Source organism: Apiospora marii (genome assembly GCF_038362585.1).
Source record: "Apiospora marii strain CBS 49790 chromosome Unknown utg000005l_segment0_segment0, whole genome shotgun sequence".
In the NCBI taxonomy this organism is placed as follows: Eukaryota; Fungi; Ascomycota; class Sordariomycetes; order Amphisphaeriales; family Apiosporaceae; genus Apiospora; species Apiospora marii.
This window is the reverse complement of record NW_027117377.1, coordinates 4,518,980-4,545,193: the sequence shown is the minus strand read 5'-3', so window position 1 is coordinate 4,545,193 and position 26,214 is coordinate 4,518,980. Positions and strand designations below refer to the sequence as shown.

The window sequence follows — 26,214 nt, the reverse complement described above, 5'->3', positions numbered from 1 at the left end:
CTGGAGCGAGACGGTGCCCGAGAACAGCCGCTGTAGGTCGTAGAAGCGTAGGGGCCAGAAGGTGCAGTGCAGGTGATCGTGATGTTGGTCCCTCCGAGATTCACGCGTGTTTAAATGGGCGGCGCTGCTGAAAATGGAGGTGACGAAACTTAACGGATCCACGGTGAAGAAGATTGCAGCGAAGTCGAGCTCCGCCGCATTGTTGCTGACAACGGGGTTTGTGATGACAGCGGATTTCCAACCTAGTCGGTACGGTACAAGGCAAGGCACCACTCAAGCCACGCGCAGGTAGGACGTCAGTCACGCGAGCCGACGAAGTTGGGTTAGGCGCACAGGCGGGCTGGTGCTGCTGGTATCTGGGTAAAGTTACATGTATTGATGTAACCACTAATCGTCATCTGCCAATCAAGGGACTGGCTGTGGGTGTGACCCTGGGAAAGACACGTTCGAGATTCCAGGCTGCCGGTTTGTGGTAGGAATTTTCACAAGCCAGAGAGAACCGAGAACCACCAGAACAAGCGAAAGCAGCGGACAGACAAACAGGGCTCTGGCGCCGATGGAGGACCAGGGCAGAACGCATGGGCAGGATCTGGCATGGATGATGACATAAAATCACGCGAACAGCCAACTAAACGAGGGCCTGCCGCTTCCGCAGTTCCCGCTACAGTGAACGAACACCACTAATAATCTCCACTGTGCACCCCGTCCACTTAAGTGCGCTGGCTGCTGTTGTGGCCTGTGCAACGTCAACTATTCATGCTTCACACAAGAGGTAAAAATACACACATGCAGGACACGCTCCCTCGCTTCGTAAGCTTACATACATAGCGGTATTCGGGTCTGTAGTTCAATCCGACAAACGGAGTTACTATTGCTGCGACTCGAAAAGACTTGATTTTGCCTGGTCCGATGTTTGAGAATCTTCCAAACTAATGTTCCGAGGATACCAATAGGCGATGTGCGCTGTGTCGCTGAGTCGCTAACGCCAAATTGCATGCTGCAAGTACGACTACATGTAGCCCAACTAAACCTTACACGGACACGTAAAATTAAGGGCAGCGCGGCATAAAAATGCCTGAAGGGCAGTTCGAAACGCGGAAGGTGTGCATGAATATATTTGGGATAAGAAATAGACAACGAGAAATGACGACCAGTGCTTATTCTACCAACCCCTTTTCAAATCTATATAAGTGCTGAATCATAGGCATCACCTAATGATCAGACTAGGCTATCAGGAGCCTGTCATATCATCCACGTCAAACTCCAGGTCCTCAACAGGGTATAACTATAAAATTGAGCAACTGCTTTCTCAAGCAGTGGCAGCACCGTTGAAAGCCAGCAGGTTGTTGAGGGTCAACGAGTTCTTCACAACCCCGGCCGTCGAAAGCTCCTGGATGCGCTCGCAGAGCGCAATGGGGTCGCTGGGCCCCTCGAGCGCCAAGAGGTAGGCGCCGAGCCCGGCGACGTGGGGCGCCGCCATCGAGGTGCCCGAGATGGTGTTGGTCGCGCCGTCGTTCCAGGTCGAGAGGATGTCGACGCCGGGGGCGAAGACGTCGACCGACATGCCGTAGTTGGAGAAGGACGCGCGCCGGTCCGTCTTGTCCGTCGCGGCGACGGTGCACACGCTCGGCTCCGAGGCCGGCGAGCTCAGCGAGGCGGGTCCGCCGTCGTTGCCCGCCGCGACCGATAGGAACAGGCCGGCCTGGACCGCGGCGGCGGCGGCGTCGTTGACGGCTTGGGATACCAGCCGCGATGCGCCCAGGGACATGTTGCCAACCGCTTTGCCCACGCCTTCAAGCCGTGCCATCGTCAGTGTCAAACGCACACTTTTCGAGGGGGACGGCTTCGATCAGGGTTCACTCACGTCCTTTGCTCTTGGCGTCGTCCACAGCCCACTGCATACCGGCAATGACTTGGCTCAGCTGGCCCGAGCCCTCAGAGTCCAGCACCTTGACGGCAATCAGGTTCGTCTTCTTCGCAACACCGCTGTGAACCGTTGAGTCAGTGTTTACCATCCGGGAACGTGCTTCAGTAAATGGAGTGAACGTACTATGTCTTGGATCCAGTCGTTCCAGCAACGTGGGTCCCATGGCCATCTATTTCGCTTTAGTAAGTCAAGGCCCGAAAACACGGTATCAGCTACACATACTTCCGTCGGTCTCGCTGTCATCGCCCGGTACGAAGCTGGCTCCGAAAGTAGCGCGGCCCTCGAAATCACCATGCTCCAGGTAGATGCCGGTGTCGATGATGTACGCATACGTGTCGGCGCCCGCCGAGTCGTCGTACGTATAGTCTGTCGTGCCGGGCACCCTGCTGGAGATCCGTGCCAGGCCCCAAGGAGCATTGTTTTGCGTCTCGAGAACGTTGATGCTTACCATGACATCTGGCTCAACGTATGAAACCTGCAAGACTGTCAGCCACCAAGGTTTTGTCTCTCCGAAGTGGGTCGGTCGGTTGATGTCACCTCGGTCAAGTTGGCAATCGACTTGATGCAGTCATCCGATGCAGAAACATGGTAACCCATGAACGACCCAAGCGTATAGGATAACTTGGGCTTGGTGCCGCCGAGAATGCCACCGGCTGACTCAACGCTTGATAGCAGTTGCTCTTGTGTCGAGTTCTGCTTGAGGACTACGATGTACTGCCCCGGGACGGCCGAAGACCCCTCCCTCGGTTCCAGAATAGGTGCCGCAAGGGCCGCCAGCGGCAGAGTGAACAGAGCTGCGAAGGACTTCATGTTGTATCAGGCTTCTCTGGCGTGGGGTTCGGTAGATTGGGAAGTTGGACTGCGATGATGACTAGAAACAAGCCCCAAAGATGGGCGACCATACTCATATTATATAGGCCATCAGACACCAGTTGCAGCCTTGTTGAAGGTTCAGGTCAGACACAGCTATGCCAGTATCTGGATCAAACCCAACGCCTGATAGCTTCACTGGATCCCCATGGCTGAGTACCAAGGCTATGGGTAAACCATTGATCGGCCAGTTGCGGCAGGAGTTGGTAGTCCGGGAAGCGCCAAGACTGCGGACTATCCCGAATGGTGTATAGGGGGAGCCGATCTCTTTGATAATGCTCCCCATTCCGGTGTGTGGAGATGGGGAAGGTTGATCAATACTCTATTGCTCCAGATCCATAATCCCACGGAAGTGAGCTCAACCGTGCCCATGTGCGGCTTCCTTCCGTCGTGGCTTGCCGGCAGACAGGATTTTGATTTATCGTTTGGTTCTTCTGCTTATTACTTACATCGCATTCCCTGAAAGCTACATCGTGGTAACTGATCGGGCTCTTAGATCGTCTAAAGCGTTCAGTAGTCGCATGCTGAGATGGCCACTGGGCGGCAACAACTTTGCATTTATCTCCGGTGAAACGCCGCTATCCGCTATGTGCGGAATCGATAGGTGCAGTACTATCTGTAATTCCTCACGCACATATTACACTGCCGGTTGTTTGAACAACTTCTGATATCCGAGGACGACTCGAAGGTTGCCGCAAGATTGCTCTCCTGCGAGGATGACCACCGGCACTGCCTCCAACTTATCGAAGACATGTCAGAGCACGGGGAAGTCTAAAAAGACAGGTCGATATCGAAATCCAATGTGGAATCCCAGTTTGGGGATGCGATATATTCGCTGAGAGGCGTTAGCTGCGGGTTCATGAAGCCCTGTAACGGCTGAGACCATCAAAGCTGCGCGATCGTGCGATGACTGTCTTGTCCCATTGATTAGGAGACATGTCATCCATCACATGTTGGGTCACACAAGGCGGAACACGACGGTCACGGACTTTTCTTCATCTGAGACTATGTGGCGGGAAGCCGGAACCTTAGAATGACCACCTGAACTATGCGACAATACTGCACCCCTTTCAGCTATATGCACCTAACACGCCTTACCATCGGAGCTGAGCATGATGACCCATCTTTTTATGGCTTCACGCCAGAAGCAGACCATTCAATGAATCACATCTCCCTAAACGGCGTATATGACCAAGAGTCACAGTCTCGTCAGATTACTACTTGTCGCAATTATCATCATGCGTGCATGATTCACGGGATCTGATTCTCCTATATCTGAGACAAGGGAACTTAGGATGAAGAGTCGAACGGGCACGTTAGAAGGCTGTCCTATGATATCCTCCGAGGGATGAATGCTTCAGTATTGAATGCTACCATCACATAATATTCAAACACAATTTCATGTAACGTACTTACCTGTCAACATCCTCCTCTCTTTCATCGGGAAGAGCGTTTCTGCAAAGGCTGCAGCATTTCGCGACGGATGTTGTTATCAGTGAGCCGTGGTCGGTGCGAGCAGTCACACTGGAGCTTGCTTGCCCCTTCTGCCTTCCGTATTGAACCCTACATCCATGTTTCGTAATCAATCCGCGCAAGCCATGAGATAGAAGCTTGCTACTTCTATATTGAGTCATATGTGTGTTGGTGATATTTTGACGTAGTAGCCAGACTCATGAGCCAGCCTTCCAACAGTTTCCAGGATCCCCCAGCCTGCCATCGTGCAGGTACCCATCTCCTCCTTCCCGTTGTGGGATGAACGAACTACTCAGTTCGAGGATTTTGGGCGATGGAGCGGGTTTCAAACGCTGCCGCGCGGCTCAGCGAACTGTGACAGTCATATCCGTAGAGGTCTCTTCGATTCGAAGCGAGTGAATCGATGCCTCGATGGTGCAATCACATAACACCAACAAAACTGCCAGACTGTACCTGCACCGCATGTGCAGATACATACAATGTGTAGAAGCCCACTCGATCTACGGCAGCCCCACTAGTTGTCACGTTGTGCAACCTGTCCCCTGGGCCGCAAAAGCTTGCTTGGTATGTATGAGTGAGTATTCTGTTGGATCCTGTTGCCTGTAGTTATACTCCGAATTTCTAGTGGAAGTTGCTCGTTTGTCTTCTGTCGTTCCGAAACGCCAGCTGTGACAAAGCTGCCGCATGAGCCTGTGCTTGCTCGACCTCCTTGCTGGCTAGTGGGGTAAACGTGGCTAATAAACAGAGTTATCCAGCTTATCCTTCTGTTATGCACTAATTATGCAGCGATTGACAGCACATGTGTGGCGGCTTGGTGGGGTTGGTTATTCCACGCTATTCCAGTGCCCGGTTAGGTGGTTATTCAAGCCACAGCGTCAGGTAGTCAGATCAACGTGTACTCTCAACACCTGGTATTACTTATTCCACTCCCAACGTCACGTCTTTGTCCTTCCTTTCCTCTTCGCTAATTATCACAAAAAATGGATTTGCGCAACAACTTATTCGGAAAGAGCCCTCGCGGCAACGTTGGCCTGCCTGGACGGCAGGTAGGTGGTGCTGCAGGTGGCCCACCGCCGCCCCCTCCAGGAGGCCCAGGAGGCTATGATAGAGGCTCTTACGGCTCTCCCGCTCCCAGTGCAGGCGGTCCCAGATCCCCGGGAATGATGCGACAACAACCACCACCTCAGAGCAGACCACAACAGGGCGGCAACATGCCTCCAGCTCAACCAGTCCAGCTACGGGTGGAGAAGCTGCCGCCTGGCAGCATGGCTGACCGTTACATCTTTGGCAACCTTGTGGCTGTCTCCCCCGAAGACTTCCAGAGCCGTGACGGTGGCGACATTTACGTCATGCTTATGGGCGGAAACATCCGTGGAGAGTATGTGGTGACTGCACGGCCAACTCCAGGCTTCCCCTCGGGTGGCATCAGCTTGTCGGACCCCCAGAGAAGATGGTGCGGTATAGGTACTCAGGATATGTTCATGGGTGTGCAGTACGACCCATTCTCCCGCGGAAGCAAGGCGTATCTTGGCTCTATCGACCTCGAGATCGCTTTTGCTTCGCCAAAGGCCGTTTCCGACCAGCCTTACGACCAGGATGAGTTGGCTAAAGTCGTGGAATCTGTCTACCAGAACCAGGTACTGGCCCCTGGTCAGAAGTTCTTGATGGACTACCAGGGTGTCAAATTCACCATGACTGTGAAGACCATCTCGCTCATCGACCTTAGCGAAAAAGGCCAAGGCTCCGAGGCTCCCACTACCAGTGACCCGAATGCCAGAGGTATCTTATTCAACGCCTCGACCATCAACTTCTTCAAAGATGCCGCTTCAACCGTCAACCTCAAGGCCTCGAGTCGGAGACCAGTGGCCAACGCAATTCTGCGCCCAGACTTCAAGTTCGCAGACATGGGTATTGGTGGTCTGGATACCGAGTTCTCGACTATTTTCCGACGAGCTTTCCAGTCGCGGCTCATGCCTCCCTTCATCGTGGAGCAGATGGGCTTGCCACACGTGAAGGGTCTGCTACTTTTCGGTCCTCCGGGTACCGGAAAAACGCTCATTGCAAGGCAAATCGGTAAGATGCTGAACGCACGCGAGCCCAAGATCATCAACGGTCCCGAGATCTTGAACAAGTTCGTGGGTCAGTCAGAAGAGAACGTGCGTAAGATGTTTGCGGATGCCGAGAAGGAATACAAGGAAAAGGGCGACGAAAGTGGACTTCATATCATCATCTTCGACGAACTGGATGCCGTGTGCAAACAGAGAGGAAGTGGCGGCGGCGGTGGCACAGGTGTCGGCGACAGTGTCGTGAACCAGCTTCTTACCAAGCTTGATGGTGTGGAACAGCTAAACAACATCCTCCTTATTGGCATGACGAACCGGAAGGACATGATCGATGAGGCTTTGCTCCGTCCAGGACGTCTGGAGGTCCACGTGGAGATCGCACTCCCAGACGAGAACGGTCGCCAGCAGATTCTAAAGATCCACACAGGAAAGATGCGCGACAACAACCGCTTGGCAGACGACGTCAACATCGCAGAGCTTGCTGCCCTGACGAAGAACTTCTCGGGTGCCGAGCTCAACGGTCTCTGCAAGGCTTCGGTGTCGTACGCTTTCCAGCGACACGTCAAGATTGGAGAAGGCGCGGGCCCCAAGCCTGAAGATGTCGAGAAGATCAAGCTCGAGCAAGCAGATTTCCTGAGAGCTCTTGACGATGTCAAACCTGCCTTTGGTGTTGCCGAGGACGAGCTCGAGCGTGCTAGGGAGCAGGGCATTATTCCATTCAGCCCTCACATCCGAAGAATCCAACAAAACGGCAGTATCTTTGCTGAGCAGGTTGCTACTGGTAAGGGCAGTCTTTTTAGCATTCTGCTATATGGCCCCAATGGGTCTGGCAAGACAGCTCTGGCAGCCGATATTGCACTCAACTCTGGGTTCCCGTTCGTGAAGTTGGTGACGGCCAGAAACATGATCGGCATGAGCGAAGCGAGCAAGATCGATTACATCAAGAAGGCGTTCACAGATGCTTACAAGTCAACACAAAGTATACTGATTCTCGATGAGATCGAGACCATGATCTCCTACGTTCCGGTGGGACCTAGATTCCAGAGTGAAATCGCCACGACCATCAGCGTCTTGATGCGAGCTGAGCCGCCAAAGGTATGTCTTATCCTACGGCTTGAGATTACACTGTTCCTTTACTGACTAAACTCGACAGGGTCGACGGCTGCTGGTGATCGGCACATCGTCACAGCATCAAGTCCTCGAGTCCCTGGACATGCGAGGCTTCAACCGGAAGCTGGCTGTGCCCTGCGTATCAGACCTCAACGAGCTCCAGGCTCTGCTTGCTGCGACTGGCGTGTTCCAGGACGCAGACATCAACGAGGCCCTGCATGAGCTGCAGAACGCTACTGGGACCCAGCGAGTCGACGTGGGAGTCAAGGAGGTGCTTTCGGTTGTGGAGTCGGCCTTGACCTCGGCCAAGAAGGACAGCAGCCGGTCTCTCAGCACGATCTTCGCTGCCGACTTATCTGACGTCATGTCGTCCCTGTAGTATAATAGGGTGGGGCATATAATTAGACTGAGAAGGGTAGGGCTTTTGATGCGTGGGAAAGCGACGGAATAGAATTATCTCCTAGATGGCCATTGCGCTGCTTTTCGTACAGTACTTCCCGTGAATAATTAACAGGCCAGTTTATCCAATCGGGTGTTCCATTCAGTGGAATAAACGTTATTCCATTCAACGCAATAAACGTTATGCCAATGGCACCAATTGATCCCTGCTATGTACAGTACAGCATAATCTGGTGGGAGCAGCGTTCTCATCATCAAGGGGGTATTATCTGAATTTCGGTTTTGGTCTTCTCCAAAGAACACCAACCCCGTTTTCTCCTGTTGTCAGATGTAAATGAAAAATTGGTGTAGCCTCACTGCTATTTGATGAAATACCTAGGGACGGGATGGTTGGCTGGAAGACGAGAAGCAAACTGCAATGAGGTCATTCTGGCATCTGACACATTGCTGGGCTCTTGGTATAGGACTATTATGTTCCATAGCCAGCTGTCCGATTGTGAGCTATCTCATTCGCTACATGATTTATGTCATTCCCAGAAACGAGAACGAACATTTCTCAGGGGCCACCTGCCGCCCAACTAATCGGTTAGGTAATACCTATTGCCATCCAATTCGTCGAGAATATTCCAAGAGCCTGCATCCAATAGGAGTTTGGAAAATCTCACATTGAGTGCTGACCAAGATTATAGTAGTAGACCATGAACAACAAACCACCATTATACGGTCAGCTGGTCGAAACCCGGGCCAATGGTTTCTCTGCCGCTCGTCATCGATGACAGCGCTGACCCAGCCCTGGGTGCCCCACGGTGGAATCTGGGGAAAAGAGTGGATAGTGAGATGGGAAGATCTGCACAGGCAGCAGACAACCGCTGGCTCGCTCGCGACCAACCCCGAGTAAGTTTGACCTGGTCACATGTGGTTATATGACTCTAGCGCAAAGCGGGCTCGCTTTGAAATAACGGAATCCCGAGATGGACTGGGCACTTGTTCCGATCGCTATTGCGAGCAAAGCACTAACGATTGATCTAAGGTCTTCCTCCGAAAGAAAGAAGGGGGCATCACTTGCAAGGAGACCATCCGTCACCCACATCTTTAGTTAGGTATCTAGGTGACTTTCCATGCAGTGTTGTGTCTGGGTCGGAATGAATTCCGGTGTGGGGGTGCATCGTCTTTTCTTCCACGCCTAGTTTTCGGGCAGGCAGCCTGTCCGTCAGCAAGCAAATGACATCAGACGAGAAAGGCCGTCGTCCAGTAGGCGGGCGCCTTTTCAGCTCTTGGGTGAGAATGTGACGAGAAGACGAACCCGACTAGGAAAGATCTTCGCTTATGGTGTTTTTCTGTTCTTCTTTATTTCAGTCTTTTTCGACACGATGCATATGTCGTGTAAACGTGAGAAGCACTGCCAACAAATACATGGCACTCGTTAGAGCGTTTCGCGTTACTGAGTTGCAAGCTCGCATCCAATTGCTCCAAGTGCCAAGCGTGCCAGCCTGCCTGCCTGTCTGCTCACCAAGGTCCTGTATGCCTGCCGAGATGGGTCAGCCTCGGGCCATAACCTCGCAAACCCACGCACTGAATTTCTTGAGATTCTATGGAGCCCCCGGTTGATTACTTATCAAGTAGCTAAAAAACAAAGCTAGGCAATAACGCACTGCTATGTTCCCAGAAGCTCCCAATCCCACCTGCGCTAAGGTGCTACGTGCAGCCGGGAGTCATGTGGTGATGCAAGGGATCTACGATAGATGGATGGGGCGGAACTCGGAAAAGGAGCGCATGGCTCACAGCGGAGGATCCCTCCCTACTGCGACCTCATAGGCTGACAGGCTCGCCCTACGCCTCCCGGACCATGGGAATGAAAATGCGAGTCCCCCTCGGAAAGCGATATGTATGTATCACTGCCGATCTTAGGCCGCAAGGCTAGCTGGATGCTAGGAGGGTAAGCATGGGGGGTAACGTGGGTTCACACGAGGAAGCCACAACCCTAGATCGCGAGGCACCACTAGCCGTTCGCCAACGAGGGGGGCCGCCGTTGAGCCAACCGTCACCGTCGTCACTTGACAACATGGCCAAAGGGTCCAACTGACCGCCAGGGTATCTCTGCTCTCTCTTGTCAGTCGCCGGCGCTTGGCTGCTTGGGGGTCCCGGCAGTTGTTGCCCGGAGGAACGTAACGTCATGGACCAAGGCCCACGACAATATACTGTATGTCCCATCGGTATATAACTACTGCGGTGCGACCGCGAAGAGTAGCTTTGAAGAAAACACCATGTCTTGAAGTAGTCAGTCTCACACACACACCTTTAGCCTACGGCACACTACTGTTACCGCAACTATGAAAAGCATATTACTAATCCTCCCCGGCTCCAGCCTCGCTGCTGTGCTTCCCTCCTCCTTCACTGTCCGAGATAGCCCGTCGGTCCTAGACGCGAGGGCGCCGACCCTCAGTCTCACCAATGTGGCGAGAGCGGCGTCGGCGCGCGGTGATGAGGGTTCTTCTTCTTCCCCCCTGAGCAGACGTGCCGCCGCCGGCCCCTTCGTCGGCGACTTCCCGGACCCCTCCATCATCGGCGACGGGGAGGGCCTGTGGTTCGCCTACGGCACCAGTGCCGGCGACCAGAACGTGCCCGTCGTCGTGTCCAACGACGTCCTGTCCTGGTCGTCGCCCCAGGAGGCGATGCCCGACGTGGGCGGCTGGGTCGACATGAGCGTCCCCGCGCCGAGGATATGGGCGCCGGACGTGGTGAGAAATGTGAGATACCACCTCTCTACTCATGGTTATGAAAGCGACCAATGCTGACTGTCTGATAGGATAATCTGGACTACGTCATGTACTACACCGCGCCCCAAAAGGGGGGCCGCCACTGCATCGGCGTCGCCACCTCGCGCAGCCCGACGGGTCCCTTCTCCCCGCAGGACGCGCCCCTGGCCTGCAACGACGCCGGCGGCGGCCTGATTGACGCCGCCGGGTACGACGACGGGACCAACCGCTGGGTCGTCTGGAAGGTGGACGGCAGCGCCCTGGGCGGCGCGACCAACTGCATCGGCGGCGGCACGTCCGACGAGTACATCTCCACCGCCATCCAGATCCAGCGTATGGAGCGCGACGCCGTCCGGCCCGCCGGCGGGCCCAAGACCATCTTTGATAATAATGGTGCTGGCGACGACGGGATCGTCGAGGCGCCGTCGCTGGCGCGGGCCGGGGATGGGTTCGTGCTGTTTTACTCGTCGAATTGCTATGCGAGCGACAACTGTAAGTCAATACCAAGATTACCCACCCCCACCGACTACCACCTTGGATAGGAGTTTGTTGGCTAATCTGGAACTCTAGACGACATCAAGTACGCCTGGTCTAGTACCGTCGACGGCGACTACGAGCGCAAGGGTACGCTGCTCACCACGGCCATGACCGACAACGGCATCTACGGCCCCGGCGGGCTGGACATTGACTGGAACGGCAGGACGGCTGTGTTCCATGGGCGGACGGCGCCGGGCGAGGGATCGACGGGGAGAGGTCGCTCTTTACGGCGGAGCTGTCTGTCAATGGGCAGAGTGTCGGGATCCAGTGATTGCTGTTGGCACACTGGCATATTGACTGGCGGCTATCAGGATTGAAGGGGTCTTACGAATTTTACGAATCAATGAATATATATTGGATTAGACCAATTTCTGTTATCGCAAGTCAATTTGTCTTTCGAGAGGCATCAGTGGTTTAGTGGTAAAATCCATCGTTGCCATCGATGGGCCCCGTGTTCGATTCACGGCTGATGCAACCGCTTTTTTTTTTCTCCTTTTGCTTTTTGCCCCTCCCCCCTTTTGCTCACATGTCGGGTCTGACCGGCAATTTCAGAATCTCGACCGAGGTCATGCTTACCGGAAGAATCCCCCGATCTTGTAATGTGAAGAGACAAAGGACTATGATGGCCATATGCCGAGCGAGGTCGCGAGCAGCTGATTCGGGTCCGTAGCAAATTGAAACTTGAACAGTTTGCTGCCCCTTTCTTTCAGGTTGAGGATGATTGCATCTTGCCAATCTTGGTTTGCGCGTTGCTGGAACAAACAATAGATCATGTGTATCAATGGTGCAAGGGTAGCGAAGAGCCAACCGAAACTTCGATCTTGGACGTAAACAATGGTGACTACAAGCATAAGTATTCGGGCCATACATTCAAGTAGCATCAGCTTTCTTCGCTCCTGTTTTCCCCGTCCCTTGATTTTACTTGCGCCTGGTAATCCTATTTCATTTATTTTTGCGAACCAACTGTTCCAATATTCATTGAGCCCTCTATCTTACGAGTAATGGCCTCTTTCACGAAACTCCCAAACGAGCTGGTACTCGAGATCACAGGTTATCTGACCTCATTCAGGGACATCACGGCACTTGCGGCGACGTGTAGAAACGTAGAATGGGTAGTGGGCAACACGATTATACCTAGTCTGCAAGCCATGGGTCTTGGTTCCGATTTCCTGTATTGGGCAGTTCGGAACTCTTGTCCATGGAGTCTCAAACGAGCCCTTGAATTTGGCACCAGTCCGAATGTTCGGCTGCGGAGTAGATGTGAGTGAGGAATATTCCCAAAGAGAGACTCCCGTATATACCCGCGACGAGTCGTCATGCTGGCAGCCCTTTTAATTGACCATCAGTACATACAATTAGTTCTTTTGCCACAATGCACAAATTTCGGGACGCTGACCACCAACGAAAGGGGGCCGAAACAGGTCTTGTAGCGAAGCTTCAAGGATCAAGCCGCCTGAAGTCCTATTGAGTATGACTGAGAGGATTTGGCCTCCGGGAGTTGTTCCATACACTCCCGCATTGCATGTAGCTGCTTGGTATGGCTGCCCTGATATTATACACCTTCTCATCAACCATGGAGTCGATCTTGACAAGCTGGCTGCGGCAGGTGAGATGATGACTGAGGATATAAGGCCTAAAAGGTGGATACAAGCTGAGTACACAGCACTTCAGGTCGCAATGGAGCGTGGTCATCTCGAAGCCGTCAAAATTCTTAGCCAAGCGGGGGCCTCGCACTGCATATTTAAGGCCGACGCACGTTTACCGCAAGGCGTGGTAGTACCGGGAATGTCGCTCCATTATGCTTCACTTGTTCAGGACTATGAGCTCGTGAAATGGTTGGTAGAGAGTGGATATCAGGCTGATGTGAATGCCCTTGATGAGTCTGGCATGCCTCCGCTGGCTTACTGGAGTATTCTCGGCACGCAGGATTCTATCGGGGACTACTTGATTCGAAAAGGCGCCAGCCCAAACCTCATGGTATCTGATGACTGCAATCTGTTGCTCGACGCGTGTTGGCACGGACGGTTCGAAGCCGCCTTGATGTTGCTCCGGCATGGAGCCAGTGTCAACAACACTTCGCGCCTTTTCACTACGCCACTTCTCGCCTCCTGTGTTAAGTTCAATAGGTTCAGACTCGATTGGGGCCTCAGATTGGAAGATGCTGAGACAAACTGGCCGGAAGTTCACGGGCAATACTCTTTATTTGTTGACCGGGGCCTGGACAGACCAGCCCTCCGCAAATGGGAATGCTTGAGAGCCGTCGTTGTGCAAAAGTTGATTGACGCGGGGGCGGACGTAGAAGACACATCGAATGGAGACGCCTCTCCATTGCTGTTGGCTTCACGGTCATTTCTTGCCCCCGTCGTTTCCAGCCTGCTCGAGGCCGGTGCCTCGGTCAAGGCAAGGGACTCGTCCGGCCAAAACGCTCTTCTTGCCGCACTGAAGAGCGAATGCGATCTTTCCAAACCGAGACTCGATACTGTCTTGTATTTATAGAGGCATGCTGCGATGTACGGCAGACCGCAGAAAACGGGGAGTCGGTACTCCATGCGATTGGATTCTCCATAGAAAACTACATGTTCGGCAGGGATATCTGGGACGACACGTTGCTGCGGCTGTTGCTTGAGAGGGGGGCTGATGCGCAGGCGCGTGCGTATTGCGGAATCCCTGCCTTCCACTTGTTCTCTGCCTCAGGAAACTATATATTGGGATACGCGGCTTGCAAGATGCTGATAGGCTATGGTGTATGTGAGGATCTAGCGAAAGAGGAGCTTTGTGCCGTCATCAACCACCACTTTTGGAACGGACCCGGCTCTGAAGAACCGGGAACCAAAGAGAGGTCGGCTATACTCGAGATGCTTCTGGAGGTCTACGCAAGGAGATTCGTCTCGGACTGGCGGCCATATCTGCAAGACCTGCCGATGGTCAAAGACAACGCTCTGGTCAAGGAGGTGCTCGAGACAGTCTGCCAGGATTGCAATCCTACGGGCTACTCAACACAATTTGCATGGCTGGTAGCAGAATTGCGCAGGGGGGCGGATTTGCGGGGAGAGACCGAGGTTCAGATCACCCAATACGATTAGAACTGACAGAAGAGTGAGGTTTGACACTGCTTCGACCGAATAGCAGTGTTTCACTTACCAATCGCTATCAAGAAAAGACTACTTCGCGCTCTCTAAGTTGCCGAATTGGGGCGAATATCATTCAGCTGATGGTACATGCAGAACTAATACGGGCCAACCCAGGAGCAAGGACTCCTACTCCTACTCCCCTACTGTATAGATATCAATAGTACTGAATTACTGCTTGATCAGGGGGGTGTTATCAGGTTATATGATCTACTATGATGATTCAAAGGATTTCTTCTAACTCGCCTTAGAGGCTGGAGACTGGGTATGTCTTGTATAGCCTATCTAATTCTAGCTATGGCCATATACAGCGACATACTGAATACTGGGATCGAAGTGCCATGATAGATTAATACCATAATTGCATGTGTTTCTCTGATCTTCCATCGACCAGGTAACAACCTCACCAAGGCTCAGAGGCGATGATGCTTCATTGAGACCTCCGGAGTCGGAAAGCCAACAGCGCCGGGAGCTGGGTGAAGTTCGTATGCGACTCGATGCTCTCGACCTTGTCCGCCTCCGTGAAAGCCGGCTCTTCGATCGCGTCCATGACCAGGCCCTCGCGGAAGAATATCGTGAAGAGCTCGTGGATGGGACGATGGAAGTAAACCTTTTCCCGGCAACCATTCTTCATCAGTATTGCCTTTGTGGCTCATCATGTATACGAAAGGAGGAAGAGAGGTGCCGAATCTCGGGTGTCGGCAGAAATACAAGATCGACCTACCTGGAGCGCCGGCTGGCCCCAATGCGCCACTCCATGGACAGGCGGCACATCGAGATACCCCCGGATGACTTTGGCGCGGGTGACCTCCGGCTCTTCGGTGCCTTTCCCATCTTTGATCTCAATGGAGCGCGTGAAGTCGGAGGTGAAAAAGACGGGGTGAAGCAGCGTCGCCACGAAGCTATTGTGAGAGCGGAAGAGGGGGAAACCCCCATCCCATCAGGTTAGCATTCACGCAACATCAATCAATCGAGAGAAAGACGCAGGTATGGATGGGTCGACTAACACCCCATCCGGCTTCAACAGCTTCGGAAGCGCCTTGGCCAAGGGGTTCAGATCGGCAATGTCCATGATCGCCATATTGAGCAAGGCGGCGTCGAACCCGTCGGGCTCGTCCGCCAGCAGCTGTTCGAAGGCCGCGCCGTCCGTCACGTCGACCTGCCGGTACGCGGTCTTGGCGGCGGCCGTTGCGTCGTCCTGGCGACGCTCGGCGTGCTTCAGCATCTCGGCGCTGCCGTCCGTGGCCAGGACCGATGCGAAGCCGCCGCCTTCGGCTGAGGCGAGCCAGCGGGCGCCGAGGCCGTTTCCCGTCGCGAGCTCGAGGGCCTTTTTGTCCGGGCGTCCGCGAGGAATCAGACGTTCCAGGGCTGGGAGCTGCAGGACCTTCCAGTACTTGTTGCCCTCCTGCCCGATGGCCTCGTCCCAGTGGGCCGCGTTGGCATCCCAGCTGGATTGCGATGCTTCGTGGAACTCCATCGTGCTTGGTCAGTCTAGGTCTAGGAGGGGTTCGATGGCAAACAATTGAATTTTGATTTGGGACGGTAGAGTCTGCAGAAAGAGAGTTGGAATTTCCTATACAGACTTGGCGACGCTATATAATACTATATGTAGGTAAGTATTCAAAGTGCTATGAAGACTTCCTGCGCTTCGGTGGCTCAGCATTCTACCAAGTAGGCCGCATGAGTCACGCCGCAACAATTGACTCAGTAGATACTATTGGTCAACTTTGCACGTCAGCGCAAACCGCACAACCCACTACATGCAACACTTTCCTTTTGCCCCCTGTACCTACATACTGCCAGCAAACCATGTCTTTTGAATGCCCCGGGGCTTGCGCCATTCATGCTTGAGTCGCTCCAATCACTCGCCAACCGTTCGGTTTGGAAGCAGACCTCGCAGCCTATGCACCAATTCATCTTGATCGGTCGGGTCGTGGGGGCAGTGGTCATGCTGCACTACGATGCCATACTTACGCATCTTATCCCGCACGGCGAGGTAGAGCTCCTCAGAGTCAGAGTCGACGAACGACTCAAATACGTCGGGTGAGAGACGCCACCACATGACCCGGAACCGGCTGAAGGCATACTTTACCTCCTGCCGCAGCGGCTGCTGGTTTCCACCTGCCGCGGGACCTTCCCAGTAAGGCCCAACGACAGGCCTCATGACGTGGATGAACCTGTTGGTTAGTTCGAGGAGCTCAGGCATGGTCACGGGTCTATCAGCCGGCGGTTCGCCGATGTCGATGCTCTCCGAGTTAGGTTGCGGCTGCGTGTCGGTTTGCGGCTCCGTGTCTTGCTTCACGAGGCGCCCACAGCGCGTCGAGACGAGGCCGATGCCGTTGGGCGGGGGCTGCAACAGCAGCATGCGCCGCCAGCTCGCCTGGGGATAGGTGTAGGCCTCGAGGCGCTCAGTGACCCGTCGGAGCGCTGGAAAGAACTGGTCCCTGTCGAATCCCCGGAGATAGGGCTCCGTGGTGCGGATAAAGCAGAGTCGCTGGTCGGGTGGCCAGGTGCTGCCGTGCATGAACCACTCCGGGAAGTCGTGGGCAAGCAGCGGGTTCTGTCTTGGTTTTGGGACGGTGTCGGTGTTAGCATTGCTGTTGCTGCTGGTACGACTGGCGGGCTCCGGCAGGAAAAACAGATGCTGCTGGATTGAGGGTGTTTCCGTGATGCATTGGCGCCACTGGCGGCATACGCGCTGGGCGTTCACGAGGAGGTCTCTCTGGTCGAGGTGGAGTAGGATGTTCTCCAGGAGTTCTGGGATCTCCAGAAGAACCGTATCTTGGGCTGTGTGACTGGCCATTTCGTTTTCGTTTTTCGCTGGATACATCTAGGAGATGCTATATTAGTATGCAGCCCAAGAAGATGGGTACATTGCCTTAATGTACGAGGCAATATATGCCTTTGGAGTATGCTGAATCTCCTCGAGATGCGGCATGATGCGTCTAGTTGCGTCGATGTCGGCCGTAACGATAACGTGCCCGATCAGTTGGCAACATCTCAGCTACTCGTATATTGACATTGTGATGGTAATATTGACCAACATTTCCTCACATGTGGAGATAACAGAGGGGAGGAGTGCAGTGCCCAATAGTGGCGTGACAAGCTTTGTGCCTGGCCCCTCTCGGCAACTACCGTCCTGTGGATTACATCTACCGGCATGAACTCTTGCAAGTATTCGAAAGCCCTAGGGCCATTTGAAGCCTTTTCATTTGCAGACACAATTTCGACCATACCCACCGCAGGAAAGTCGAAAAGCGAGGAGTTAGAGAAATACGTTACAGTTATAAAGCGTTCGTAATCTACGGCGCCGGGCCAGCCCACTGCGGGGAGCGACCCTGCCCACGACAGTTTTAGAAAACCGACAGGTACATGTACGGATACTGACCAATCAATATTCAAGACGTTGCAACCAGGGATCCGTAACAGGCCTACGGGCCAAACAAGCACCTTTCCCCGTTGCTGGTCTTCTTTCTCCCTTGCATCGTTGGGGGCCGCACCCAAGCTATAATGGCCAATAATTGGGCTGGCCGCCAACATAAGTTCCTGGACCTGAATATTCCGTCCCTCCATCTCTTCTAATATTTGGACCTATCAATCCTTTTCTCATAGTTCACCGACCTGGACAAGTGCTTACCTGGTCGGAGAATCTCGCCGTGCCGTTATTGCGCTTGACAAGACAGACGCCCTTATGTCATCAACCAGCCGCATCGCGCATCGCTTCTCGCCGAGCATGTCCCATACCAGCGGAGGATCGTAGAGATGTCTGCTGCACCCGCCAAGCAGATTCGCTGGGCCAGGCCCCGCGTCGACTGGACCGACGAGGTCCGTGAGCTCGTCACTGAGCTCTATCAGAGGCAGAACCGTCCCCTGAAAGAAGTCGTGAGGACGATGCAGGTCCAACATGGCTTCAGCGCCACGTACGTAAGATGTTGATCCCCAACAAAATCGGGGTGATCGACACAACTCTGGCTGGCTGCTAACGGTTTCGAACAGGGAGACCATGTATAAGAAACGGATTAAGCAGTGGGGTCTCTGGAAGAACCTGCGGCACAGCGATGCCGCTGCCACTACCAGCTCCCGGAATGAGGATGCTGCAGCAGAAGCGGATGGCGAAGAGACTGAGGTGGTCATCCGAGCACGTCAGCCACCTGGCACACGGGTTCGCGCCCATCCGTTAGACCGCCGGAAGATACAAGACGGCAAGGTTATGGAAGTGCCATGCTCTGCTCATTTGCAGAATGGCCCCACGCGGTCTTGCTCCTGCAAGATTGAACCGACGGCATTAAAGGCACCGGATGCCGTACGACTACCGGAGGAGACTATGCACATGCTGCGGGAATACATCTCCAGAGGATTCCAGACTGGCGCCTGGACCATTGAGGAGAAGTGGCTGCGCGACGAAAATTGGCGATTCGACGGAGCAGGGTCTCAAACCAAAATCGGCAACTGGGCAGGTCTAGCGGAGGCAGGGATTCAACTACTCAATCAACATCGAACCAAGGAAGCGTTTCGCTTTTTCAACGTTCTTTTCAGCAAGTACCGGTTGCTCCTACGCGACAAGCGGCTGTTTGCCAACCTCTTCCCCTTGACCCTCACGGTCATTGTGAACTTGACCCACCATCACCCCGCGCTCGGCATGTCACTGGCGAGGCATATCCACCAGCTGTGTGCTATTATCAAACCTCTGCATTTTCCTCTGCACGATCGTCTTATGAAGCAGCTCTGTCTGATGGATTCGGAAACCGCGTGCGTGGCGGCAAGACACCTTGGCGACTTCTACATGGATGAGCTGGAAAGTTACTCGGGCCCCAGCCAGCCCATGATCACCAACATGGGCAGCATGACCCCCAACCTCGCCTTCCACGACCTAGGAAACCCACAGGTCTTCATCGACAGGGCCGAGTATCTTTTGAGCCGACTCAAGGCACGCGGAGAAGAGCACAGCTACGCCGCCCGGTACATCAAGGGCGTCTTCGCCTGGCTGCATTTCCACACGGGCGAGGTGGAGAGGGCCTGGAAGCTGACCGCCGAAGTCCTGTCGCGGCCGTTCACGGCCGAGGAGATGGAAGCCGCCCAAAATGGTGACCGCCTGAGGTATGAGGCTGCTTGCCATCAGCTCCGGGTCCATATCGCGACGATGCGAGGCGATCGGGAGGAGTGCCTCCGGTTGATACCGCTGGTCGTCCGCCACTTTGTTGATAGCTTCGGCTGGACTAGTATCTTGACGGTACAGTCCCATGCGGAGCTCTCGCGCCAGATGAAGGAGATTCATGGCGAAGAGGCCCTGGCTCAGCAGATGAGGGACGAGATGCAGGCTGGTATTGAGGCTTATTGCCGCGCAGAGATGTGCGAAGATGGCGGCTGAGATGGCGGTATACGGAAAGAACGTGGTGCCCACAGCTCTCACCAGCTATTTTCGTCACCAAATTCTCCATGGTCAAGGGTTAGGCTTGCAAAGTTCCAATTGTTGAAGGGCGATCATCCCGATGCAGTTGGGAAACCGGTATTGGTTCCTAGAAACAGGGGACGTAATCATATGCAAGGTATCACCTGAAACGGTTCAAACAAATCGATCGCCCGAGAATCGACCCCATATGTAACAAGAATCTAACCTAGCTATTTAAAGAGGCGGGTTACTGGCCCCCAGCCGGCCCCTAAGCCCCTCTCCCCCCAAATTGGTCGGCGGCTGGGCTATGTGATAGGCAGCCTTACTCAACTTATATTTGCTTTTTGTACAAAAGCAAGAAAGTTCGTCCTCAGCTGATGGGGGCAAACCAAAAGTAGCAAACATCCAGCTCGAAACCATAGGATGTCAGAAGACAGTGGTATTCATCTTCATCTTCAAAACTCGATATCAAGTTGACCAAAATGGAACCCTTGATTGAAGAAGGCTCTGATACCAAAACCGCAGCATCCTCAACGAAGATCTCGAATGGTACTCGAAATTGTTTTAAAGTCCATTCCAAGACCGACTGGTTCCTAGAGATTGGGAACGCTCTTCTTTCTCTGATGTGTCTGCTGGGGATGATCATCCTACTGGCACGGATTCAGGACCAACCACTATCATCGTGGTCATTAGAGGTATCGCCTAATGCCGTCTTATCTATCTTGTCTACGGCCTCCAAGGCCTGTCTCATTCAACCAGTATCAGAGTGTATCAGCCAGCTCAAGTGGTTGCACCTTCTCCAATCCCCGAAACCGGACAGGTACATACATATCAAAGGCTGTATAGCCTGGTGCTAGCGGCTTATCAGTAATTGACGAGACTACCAGATTGACCGACCTTCAAAAGTATGACGATGCTAGCAGAGGCCCAATGGGCTCATCGAAATTCTTCTACAAAAGACCAACCAATTCGTTTTTGCCCTACTTGGGTTGTTTGATGACTTTGGCAGCTATCGCATTAGACCCTTTCACACAGCAAATCCTCCGTTTCGACTCGAGGCTAGCCGAGGTAGATGGCGTTCATTCTCGGCTCAAAACTTCCCAGATATACGACTTTGGGTCTTCAGGCGCACCCGATATGGGAGGGAGTACCTTTCGTAAGTTGTGTCTGTGGGAATGTATATGCCGTAACTAAACAAAGTCGCCTGACAGAGAGCCCTAGAGATATCCCCATGAGGAGCGCGGTTAACTTGGCCCTCTATAGTGAGCCCCAATTACCGGATCTTGTCTGTCCCGGGTCTGTTTGCGAATACCCCCCATTCGCATCTATTGGGATCACGACCAACTGCCAGGACGTGACTATACCTACTCGAGAGAATTGCACCCAGGATAAGCGGACAGGAGCTCAGAGATGCATATTTACCACGCCGGCCGGGCTCCAACTCTATGGGAAAACTGCCTTTTCCGCCCACTGGGGATTCACCCACACACGCGTCAATACCTCCTTGGACAACACAGTAGGAGACTGGTCGCCTATGAATGATGCTTTGCTTCGCTTTGGGGTAATTAGATTCGCGCCTAATTTTGCCAGTTATTCAACCTGGAAAGATGGTATGAAGGTTCACGAGTGCACTTACGCATTATCTGCATTCGAGTATTCTGACTGGTCCATCACTAATGGCACGATCAACCCGGGGCTCACGAAGGCGTATCCCCTGAATCTCACGGAACCAGGCTACCCGTCAGGATACACCGTTCTGGACCAGACATTTCCCCATAACCGCACGTTCAGCGTCAATTTCATGGATATGAACAACATGCGCCAGATCTTGGAAGACGCCCTGGCGCCCGCGCCTCCTGATTCTGTCCGACTGAATGTCCTCCTCTATGATAGCGCAGACATACCGGCGACGATGGCCAACATTTCGAAGTCCATGTCGCACCGCATGCTCAGCGGACCCAACGCGACGGTGACCAACGTCCCTGTCCTCAAAGAGCAGATCGTCATCACGGTTCGCTGGGCCTGGATCTCCCTGCCGACCGCTTTGGTGGCTGCCATGTGTCTATTCCTTCTCGTCATCATATACCAGACGCATCGCGCCGAGCACCTGATCTGGAAATCCTCCTTGACGCCGCTTTTGTTGTCGCAGGAGTCATACCCCATGTCCAGAGCAGGGCAGAAACCGCTCTGGACTCGCTCATACTTGAAGATGCGGACGGCGGTGATTACGAACCACCTTACTGACTAAAGGGCTGCGCTCCTTGCTGTACGTGGACGGAAAACTTGCCGGCTGGATGAGCGCCGTCAGACTCGAGCATACAATGAAGGACGTTGCATTACAATTTGAATATACTCCAGATGGGTTTGCGCTGAAAGGGGCAATGAATGCAAGGACAGCCGGGTGGGCTCGGTTGGGTTGAATTTACAACCCTCAGATTCTTCATCTTGGGCGTGCCGCAACAATGAGAAATGGTAAATCCCAAGGGGCTCAAGGTGTTCCTCGGCATGGCATTTGATCATAGTGTTGAGCTGAGGAATAGCAGTATAATTACACCAAGGGCGTTAGAACTTAGTTTTTGCGATAATCTAAGGTCGAGTGCGGGACATTTAAACCTATCTGGCAGAATGGCCTGGTCTGTCTTCGATAGTACAACCTCTTTTGAGAATATTTACTCTATTTGTCAAACATAAACCCTTGTATACTTGGTCGAGGTGCATCGGCAAATCCTATGGTAGGCAAGAGATATACACTTGAATGCATTCTAGAAAGATATGTCGTCAATAACTATACAGCCAGGTCGCCCAAGTCCTGTCGTTTAAAACATCTAGGTTTCCGACCTCCCTCCCCGGCCTCAAACCCCTGGATTCCTAGGCCTAAGCGGGTCGCGGGGTCAAACTACGGCGTAGTGGAGTGGAACCACCTGCCCCACCCAAATAACGACCGATAAAGTCTTATCGACAAAAAAAAGTTCAGAACTTGAAGGCTGGCTGTCGCAATCCATCATCGCACGGCAGATTGCAGCGCATCCAAACCCAAACCCACCTCGCAATGGCACCCGAAGCAAAGGCGCCAGCCAAGAAGGATGTCAGAGCCTGGGATGCTCTGACACCACCCCTAGCAGATTGGATTTTGGAATATGTGTCGAGTAGCGGCTTTTCGCGAATGACACCGGTGCAGGCTGCTGTCCGTAAGTGCTGCCATCATCTGCGCCGCCAACCTGCCTCGGAGACCGCTGACATTGTATGCCCCAGTACCGCTGTTTCTGACCAACAAGGACGTCGTTGTCGAAGCCGTCACGGGATCCGGAAAAACACTAGCATTTTTGATCCCACTGATTCAGAGACTGCTTCGCATCGAAGAACCCACGAAGCGCCATCATGTCGCCGCCATCGTCGTCACCCCGACCCGCGAGTTGGCGAGCCAAATCCACAAGGTCCTTACCGACCTGATTGCCTTCCACACCACCTCCGCCGAGCTCCTACCCTTCCTCTCGGACGATTTCGAGAAGAGACCTACAACCACGACGCCTTTCATCCTGCCCCAGCTCGTCGTCGGAGGCACTACCACGCCCGCCCAGGATTTGTCCTTCTTCCTCCGCCACAGCCCGAACATACTCATTGCCACCCCCGGCCGGCTGGTAGAACTCCTTTCGAGCCCCCATGTCCATTGCCCCCAGTCATCCTTCGAGTGCCTCGTGCTCGATGAGGGCGATCGCCTACTCGATCTGGGTTTCAAGCCCGATATCCAGAAGATCTTGGCTAGACTGCCCAAGCAGAGGAGAACCGGCCTTTTCAGTGCCAGTATTAGCGAGGCCGTGTCAGAGATCATCCGCGTAGGATTGCGAAACCCCGTGCGCGTGTCAGTCACGGTCAAGAGCTTGAAGACCGGCGGCATCATTGAGGACAGGCGCACACCCGCGTCGTTACAGATGACATACCTGGTTACTCCCGCCAGCCGCAAACTACCAGCGCTCGTACAGATCTTGGACAAGCTAGAACAACGGCCGCAAAAGACTATCATCTTCCTATCAACGTGCGCTGCAGTCGATTACTTCCAGCACGTGCTACCACCGTTGCTCCCCGAGGGCTACCAGCTCGTGCCTTTACACGGCAAGCACCAGCCTCAGGTGCGCAAGCGAAATTTCGACAAGTTCCAAACTTCATCCCAGCCTATCATTCTTCTTACGACGGATGTTGCGGCGAGAGGTATCGATATCCCTCAAGTCGACCTGAGTGTGCAATTGGATCCCCCGTCAGACGTCAAGGTCTTCATTCACCGAGCTGGACGAGCGGGTCGTGCAGGGAGACGAGGTCTCGCCGTAGTTTTCCTCCATCCCGGAAAGGAGGAGGACTATGTACAGTTCCTGGACATCCGGAAGACGCCAATCACGCCGTTGTTGCACCCTGAAATCGAGGTCAGCGATGCGGAAGCCTCTGCAGTCACCGAGAAGATCCGGGCTCTGGTCAAGGAAGATCGCGCGCTCCACGAAAAGGCCCAACGCGCCTTTCCCTCCTTTATCCGCAGTTACGGGAAGCACCAAGCCAGCTCTATCTTCCGTATCGAGGATCTGGACTGGACGCAGTTGGGCCGTGGCTGGGGACTGCTGAGGCTACCTAAGATGCCCGAGCTCAAGTCGTTCAATGGCGACAAGAGGTTGGGTGTCACGATGGACTGGGACGCCTACGAGTACAAGGACAAGACGCGCGAAAAGGCGCGGCGGGCCGCGATGGAGGCTGAGGACCCCGAGGCCGACGCCGAAAAGGCTGAGGCGTTTAAGTCCAAGCGCAAGCGCAACGCCGAGGCATGGAGCGGCAAGCACGAGCAGGAAGGCGTCCGGTCCGTCCGCCAGGAGAAACGCCGCAAGAAGAAGGACGCCAAGACGTTGAGCACCATGACGGAGGAGGAGAAACTAAAGGCGCGTGAGCTCGACGAGCTGCTGGCTCAGATCCGACGCCAGAATCAAGAAAAGTTCGCTGCCGAGGCGGCGGCAGCTGGTGATGGCAAGGGTGATGGTGAGTTTAACGGGTTCGACTAGAGACTATGTATCAAATCTCTCGAATTAATAGATCAAATTACACACTTTATTGTGTAAAGCCTCCTATGATTACAAATGGGTGGTACTCTGCTTTGCGAGAAGACATATCCATAATAGAAAGTTGTTCTTGCTATATTTAAACTAGAATTTATATAGTTTCCCACGTATTTTATATAGTTCTCCCCGTACCTAAACTCAAGTAGTAGCCCCTGAATTGTGCATCGGATCCTCCGGGTGCAATCGAAACCTCTCAGCCGACGAGCTCGCTACGGCATCAAACTGGCATTTAGGCACTTCTGTGAAGTCAGACAGTTTGACATATATCTTCTATACGGGTGTGTATTGAGATGCGTTGTTACATGAGGGAGGAAAGGCCCTGTCGCACACGCCTATGAAGAATATGTCTATATACATAGGGTACGTATAATACACCATAGTCAGGACCCTGACACCGTCTCCAAGGCTGTACGCACGCTCCGGCTAAGCCAGCTTCCGTTCGGCGTCGGCGCAGTTCCAGCTCGGTCGGCGGGTAGGCATGTCTTAAGAGGTGAGGGGTGGCGATGCGCTAACTCTGCTTCGTCCTCGTCGTCTGATCGTACACTCGGAACAGAACATTCAGTGCCTCTTCTTCTTCCTAACGGTGCACGTCATCGCTCCTTCGGCTGCGGCTGCGGCTGCGGCTCTGTCGTTGCCGCTGCTGCCGCTGCCGCCGCCGCCTTCTTCTTTTTAGAAAAGGAGGAGAAGCGGGGAGCGGGCGGTTCGGCCGACAGGCGTGTCCATATTATCTGTGGCAGCGATGACAATGACGGGGACAGCCAGTATGATGCTGACGGGCACAGCCAAGATGAGGCCGACGGGAACAAGGGCAGGCCGAAGAAATCCCGGTACCGCCGAGCGGCACAGCAAAGGCAGCGGCCAGGGGGTCCTTGGTCGACCTTCTCGCCCTTCTTGCGGCGCTCGCCGCCGTCGCCGCCGTCGCCGTCCTCGCCCTTCTCGGCGGGCTCCTTCTCCTTCTCCTTGCGCTTCAAGAAGAAGGAAACGATCCAGCGGATCGTTTTTACAATGTAAGAAATAACGATACAAACGGCTGCAGGGGCAGCAGTAAACTCGTACCAATAGTGCACGCTGCCGTCCGAAACCAGGGGGCGTCCTTGCCGTCGTATGTCACATTCGGCATCGTGCTGTTACTGCTGCCGCCGCTTCTTCTTGTTCTTGTTCTACTTCTTGTCGTCGTCGTCGTCTGGCTCCCTCATACGAGCCGGAAGAAGAGGAGAAGTAGAACGATATTAATGTATTCTAACAGTGATAGTTGAGGTAATGAAATCGGGTTAGAAGTTCTCAAGCAGTTCCAAGTGCGATTCGCAGTTGATTGTAGAAGAAATCAATCCTCAAAGTCGACGTAGGTCCTCCCCGTTGACAAGAAGGTGGCGTGGAATATGATGCATTGCTCCTACCGCGACAGCATTTCTTAGCGTGCGTGAGAAAGAGCTCCTTCCTTCACAGGCTGTCCCTGTCCGTAGCGGGAG

At 53.8% G+C, this 26,214-nt stretch overlaps 10 protein-coding genes across 10 annotated transcripts; 6 read left to right on the top strand and 4 right to left on the bottom strand.

Annotated features, from left to right (window-relative positions):
- Positions 1 to 1,309: 1,309 nt before the first annotated feature.
- PG985_009291 (uncharacterized protein) lies at positions 1,310 to 2,737 on the bottom strand (the record flags this gene model as incomplete). The annotated part of the gene is made up of 5 exons (XM_066829059.1): positions 1,310 to 1,791; positions 1,865 to 1,986; positions 2,051 to 2,096; positions 2,150 to 2,402; positions 2,465 to 2,737. The coding sequence occupies 5 exons, from the start codon at positions 2,735 to 2,737 to the stop codon at positions 1,310 to 1,312; spliced, it is 1,176 nt and encodes a 391-aa protein (XP_066683971.1).
- A 2,513-nt stretch (positions 2,738 to 5,250) lies between these two features.
- On the top strand, positions 5,251 to 7,822 carry PG985_009290 (vesicular-fusion protein sec18 protein; the record flags this gene model as incomplete). The annotated part of the gene is made up of 2 exons (XM_066829058.1): positions 5,251 to 7,428; positions 7,487 to 7,822. The coding sequence occupies 2 exons, from the start codon at positions 5,251 to 5,253 to the stop codon at positions 7,820 to 7,822; spliced, it is 2,514 nt and encodes an 837-aa protein (XP_066683970.1).
- Positions 7,823 to 10,172: 2,350 nt separating this feature from the next.
- Positions 10,173 to 11,452, top strand: PG985_009289 (glycoside hydrolase family 43 protein; the record flags this gene model as incomplete). The annotated part of the gene is made up of 3 exons (XM_066829057.1): positions 10,173 to 10,589; positions 10,649 to 11,090; positions 11,169 to 11,452. 3 exons carry the CDS (start codon positions 10,173 to 10,175, stop codon positions 11,450 to 11,452), a joined length of 1,143 nt encoding a protein of 380 aa, XP_066683969.1.
- Positions 11,453 to 12,708: 1,256 nt separating this feature from the next.
- PG985_009288 (uncharacterized protein) lies at positions 12,709 to 14,218 on the top strand (the record flags this gene model as incomplete). Its single annotated transcript, XM_066829056.1, has 3 exons — positions 12,709 to 12,741; positions 12,807 to 13,621; positions 13,723 to 14,218. 3 exons carry the CDS (start codon positions 12,709 to 12,711, stop codon positions 14,216 to 14,218), a joined length of 1,344 nt encoding a protein of 447 aa, XP_066683968.1.
- A 475-nt stretch (positions 14,219 to 14,693) lies between these two features.
- Positions 14,694 to 15,740, bottom strand: PG985_009287 (uncharacterized protein; the record flags this gene model as incomplete). Its single annotated transcript, XM_066829055.1, has 3 exons — positions 14,694 to 14,906; positions 14,988 to 15,165; positions 15,271 to 15,740. The coding sequence occupies 3 exons, from the start codon at positions 15,738 to 15,740 to the stop codon at positions 14,694 to 14,696; spliced, it is 861 nt and encodes a 286-aa protein (XP_066683967.1).
- Positions 15,741 to 16,124: 384 nt separating this feature from the next.
- PG985_009286 (uncharacterized protein) lies at positions 16,125 to 17,066 on the bottom strand (the record flags this gene model as incomplete). Its single annotated transcript, XM_066829054.1, has 1 exon — positions 16,125 to 17,066. The coding sequence occupies one exon, from the start codon at positions 17,064 to 17,066 to the stop codon at positions 16,125 to 16,127; it is 942 nt and encodes a 313-aa protein (XP_066683966.1).
- Positions 17,067 to 18,025: 959 nt separating this feature from the next.
- On the top strand, positions 18,026 to 19,631 carry PG985_009285 (clr5 domain protein; the record flags this gene model as incomplete). Its single annotated transcript, XM_066829053.1, has 2 exons — positions 18,026 to 18,183; positions 18,260 to 19,631. The coding sequence occupies 2 exons, from the start codon at positions 18,026 to 18,028 to the stop codon at positions 19,629 to 19,631; spliced, it is 1,530 nt and encodes a 509-aa protein (XP_066683965.1).
- A 503-nt stretch (positions 19,632 to 20,134) lies between these two features.
- On the top strand, positions 20,135 to 21,900 carry PG985_009284 (uncharacterized protein; the record flags this gene model as incomplete). The annotated part of the gene is made up of 3 exons (XM_066829052.1): positions 20,135 to 20,472; positions 20,540 to 20,808; positions 20,864 to 21,900. The coding sequence occupies 3 exons, from the start codon at positions 20,135 to 20,137 to the stop codon at positions 21,898 to 21,900; spliced, it is 1,644 nt and encodes a 547-aa protein (XP_066683964.1).
- Positions 21,901 to 22,701: 801 nt separating this feature from the next.
- Positions 22,702 to 24,688, top strand: PG985_009283 (ATP-dependent rRNA helicase SPB4; the record flags this gene model as incomplete). Its single annotated transcript, XM_066829051.1, has 2 exons — positions 22,702 to 22,840; positions 22,905 to 24,688. The coding sequence occupies 2 exons, from the start codon at positions 22,702 to 22,704 to the stop codon at positions 24,686 to 24,688; spliced, it is 1,923 nt and encodes a 640-aa protein (XP_066683963.1).
- Positions 24,689 to 25,335: 647 nt separating this feature from the next.
- Positions 25,336 to 25,865, bottom strand: PG985_009282 (uncharacterized protein; the record flags this gene model as incomplete). Its single annotated transcript, XM_066829050.1, has 2 exons — positions 25,336 to 25,775; positions 25,802 to 25,865. 2 exons carry the CDS (start codon positions 25,863 to 25,865, stop codon positions 25,336 to 25,338), a joined length of 504 nt encoding a protein of 167 aa, XP_066683962.1.
- Positions 25,866 to 26,214: the final 349 nt, after the last annotated feature.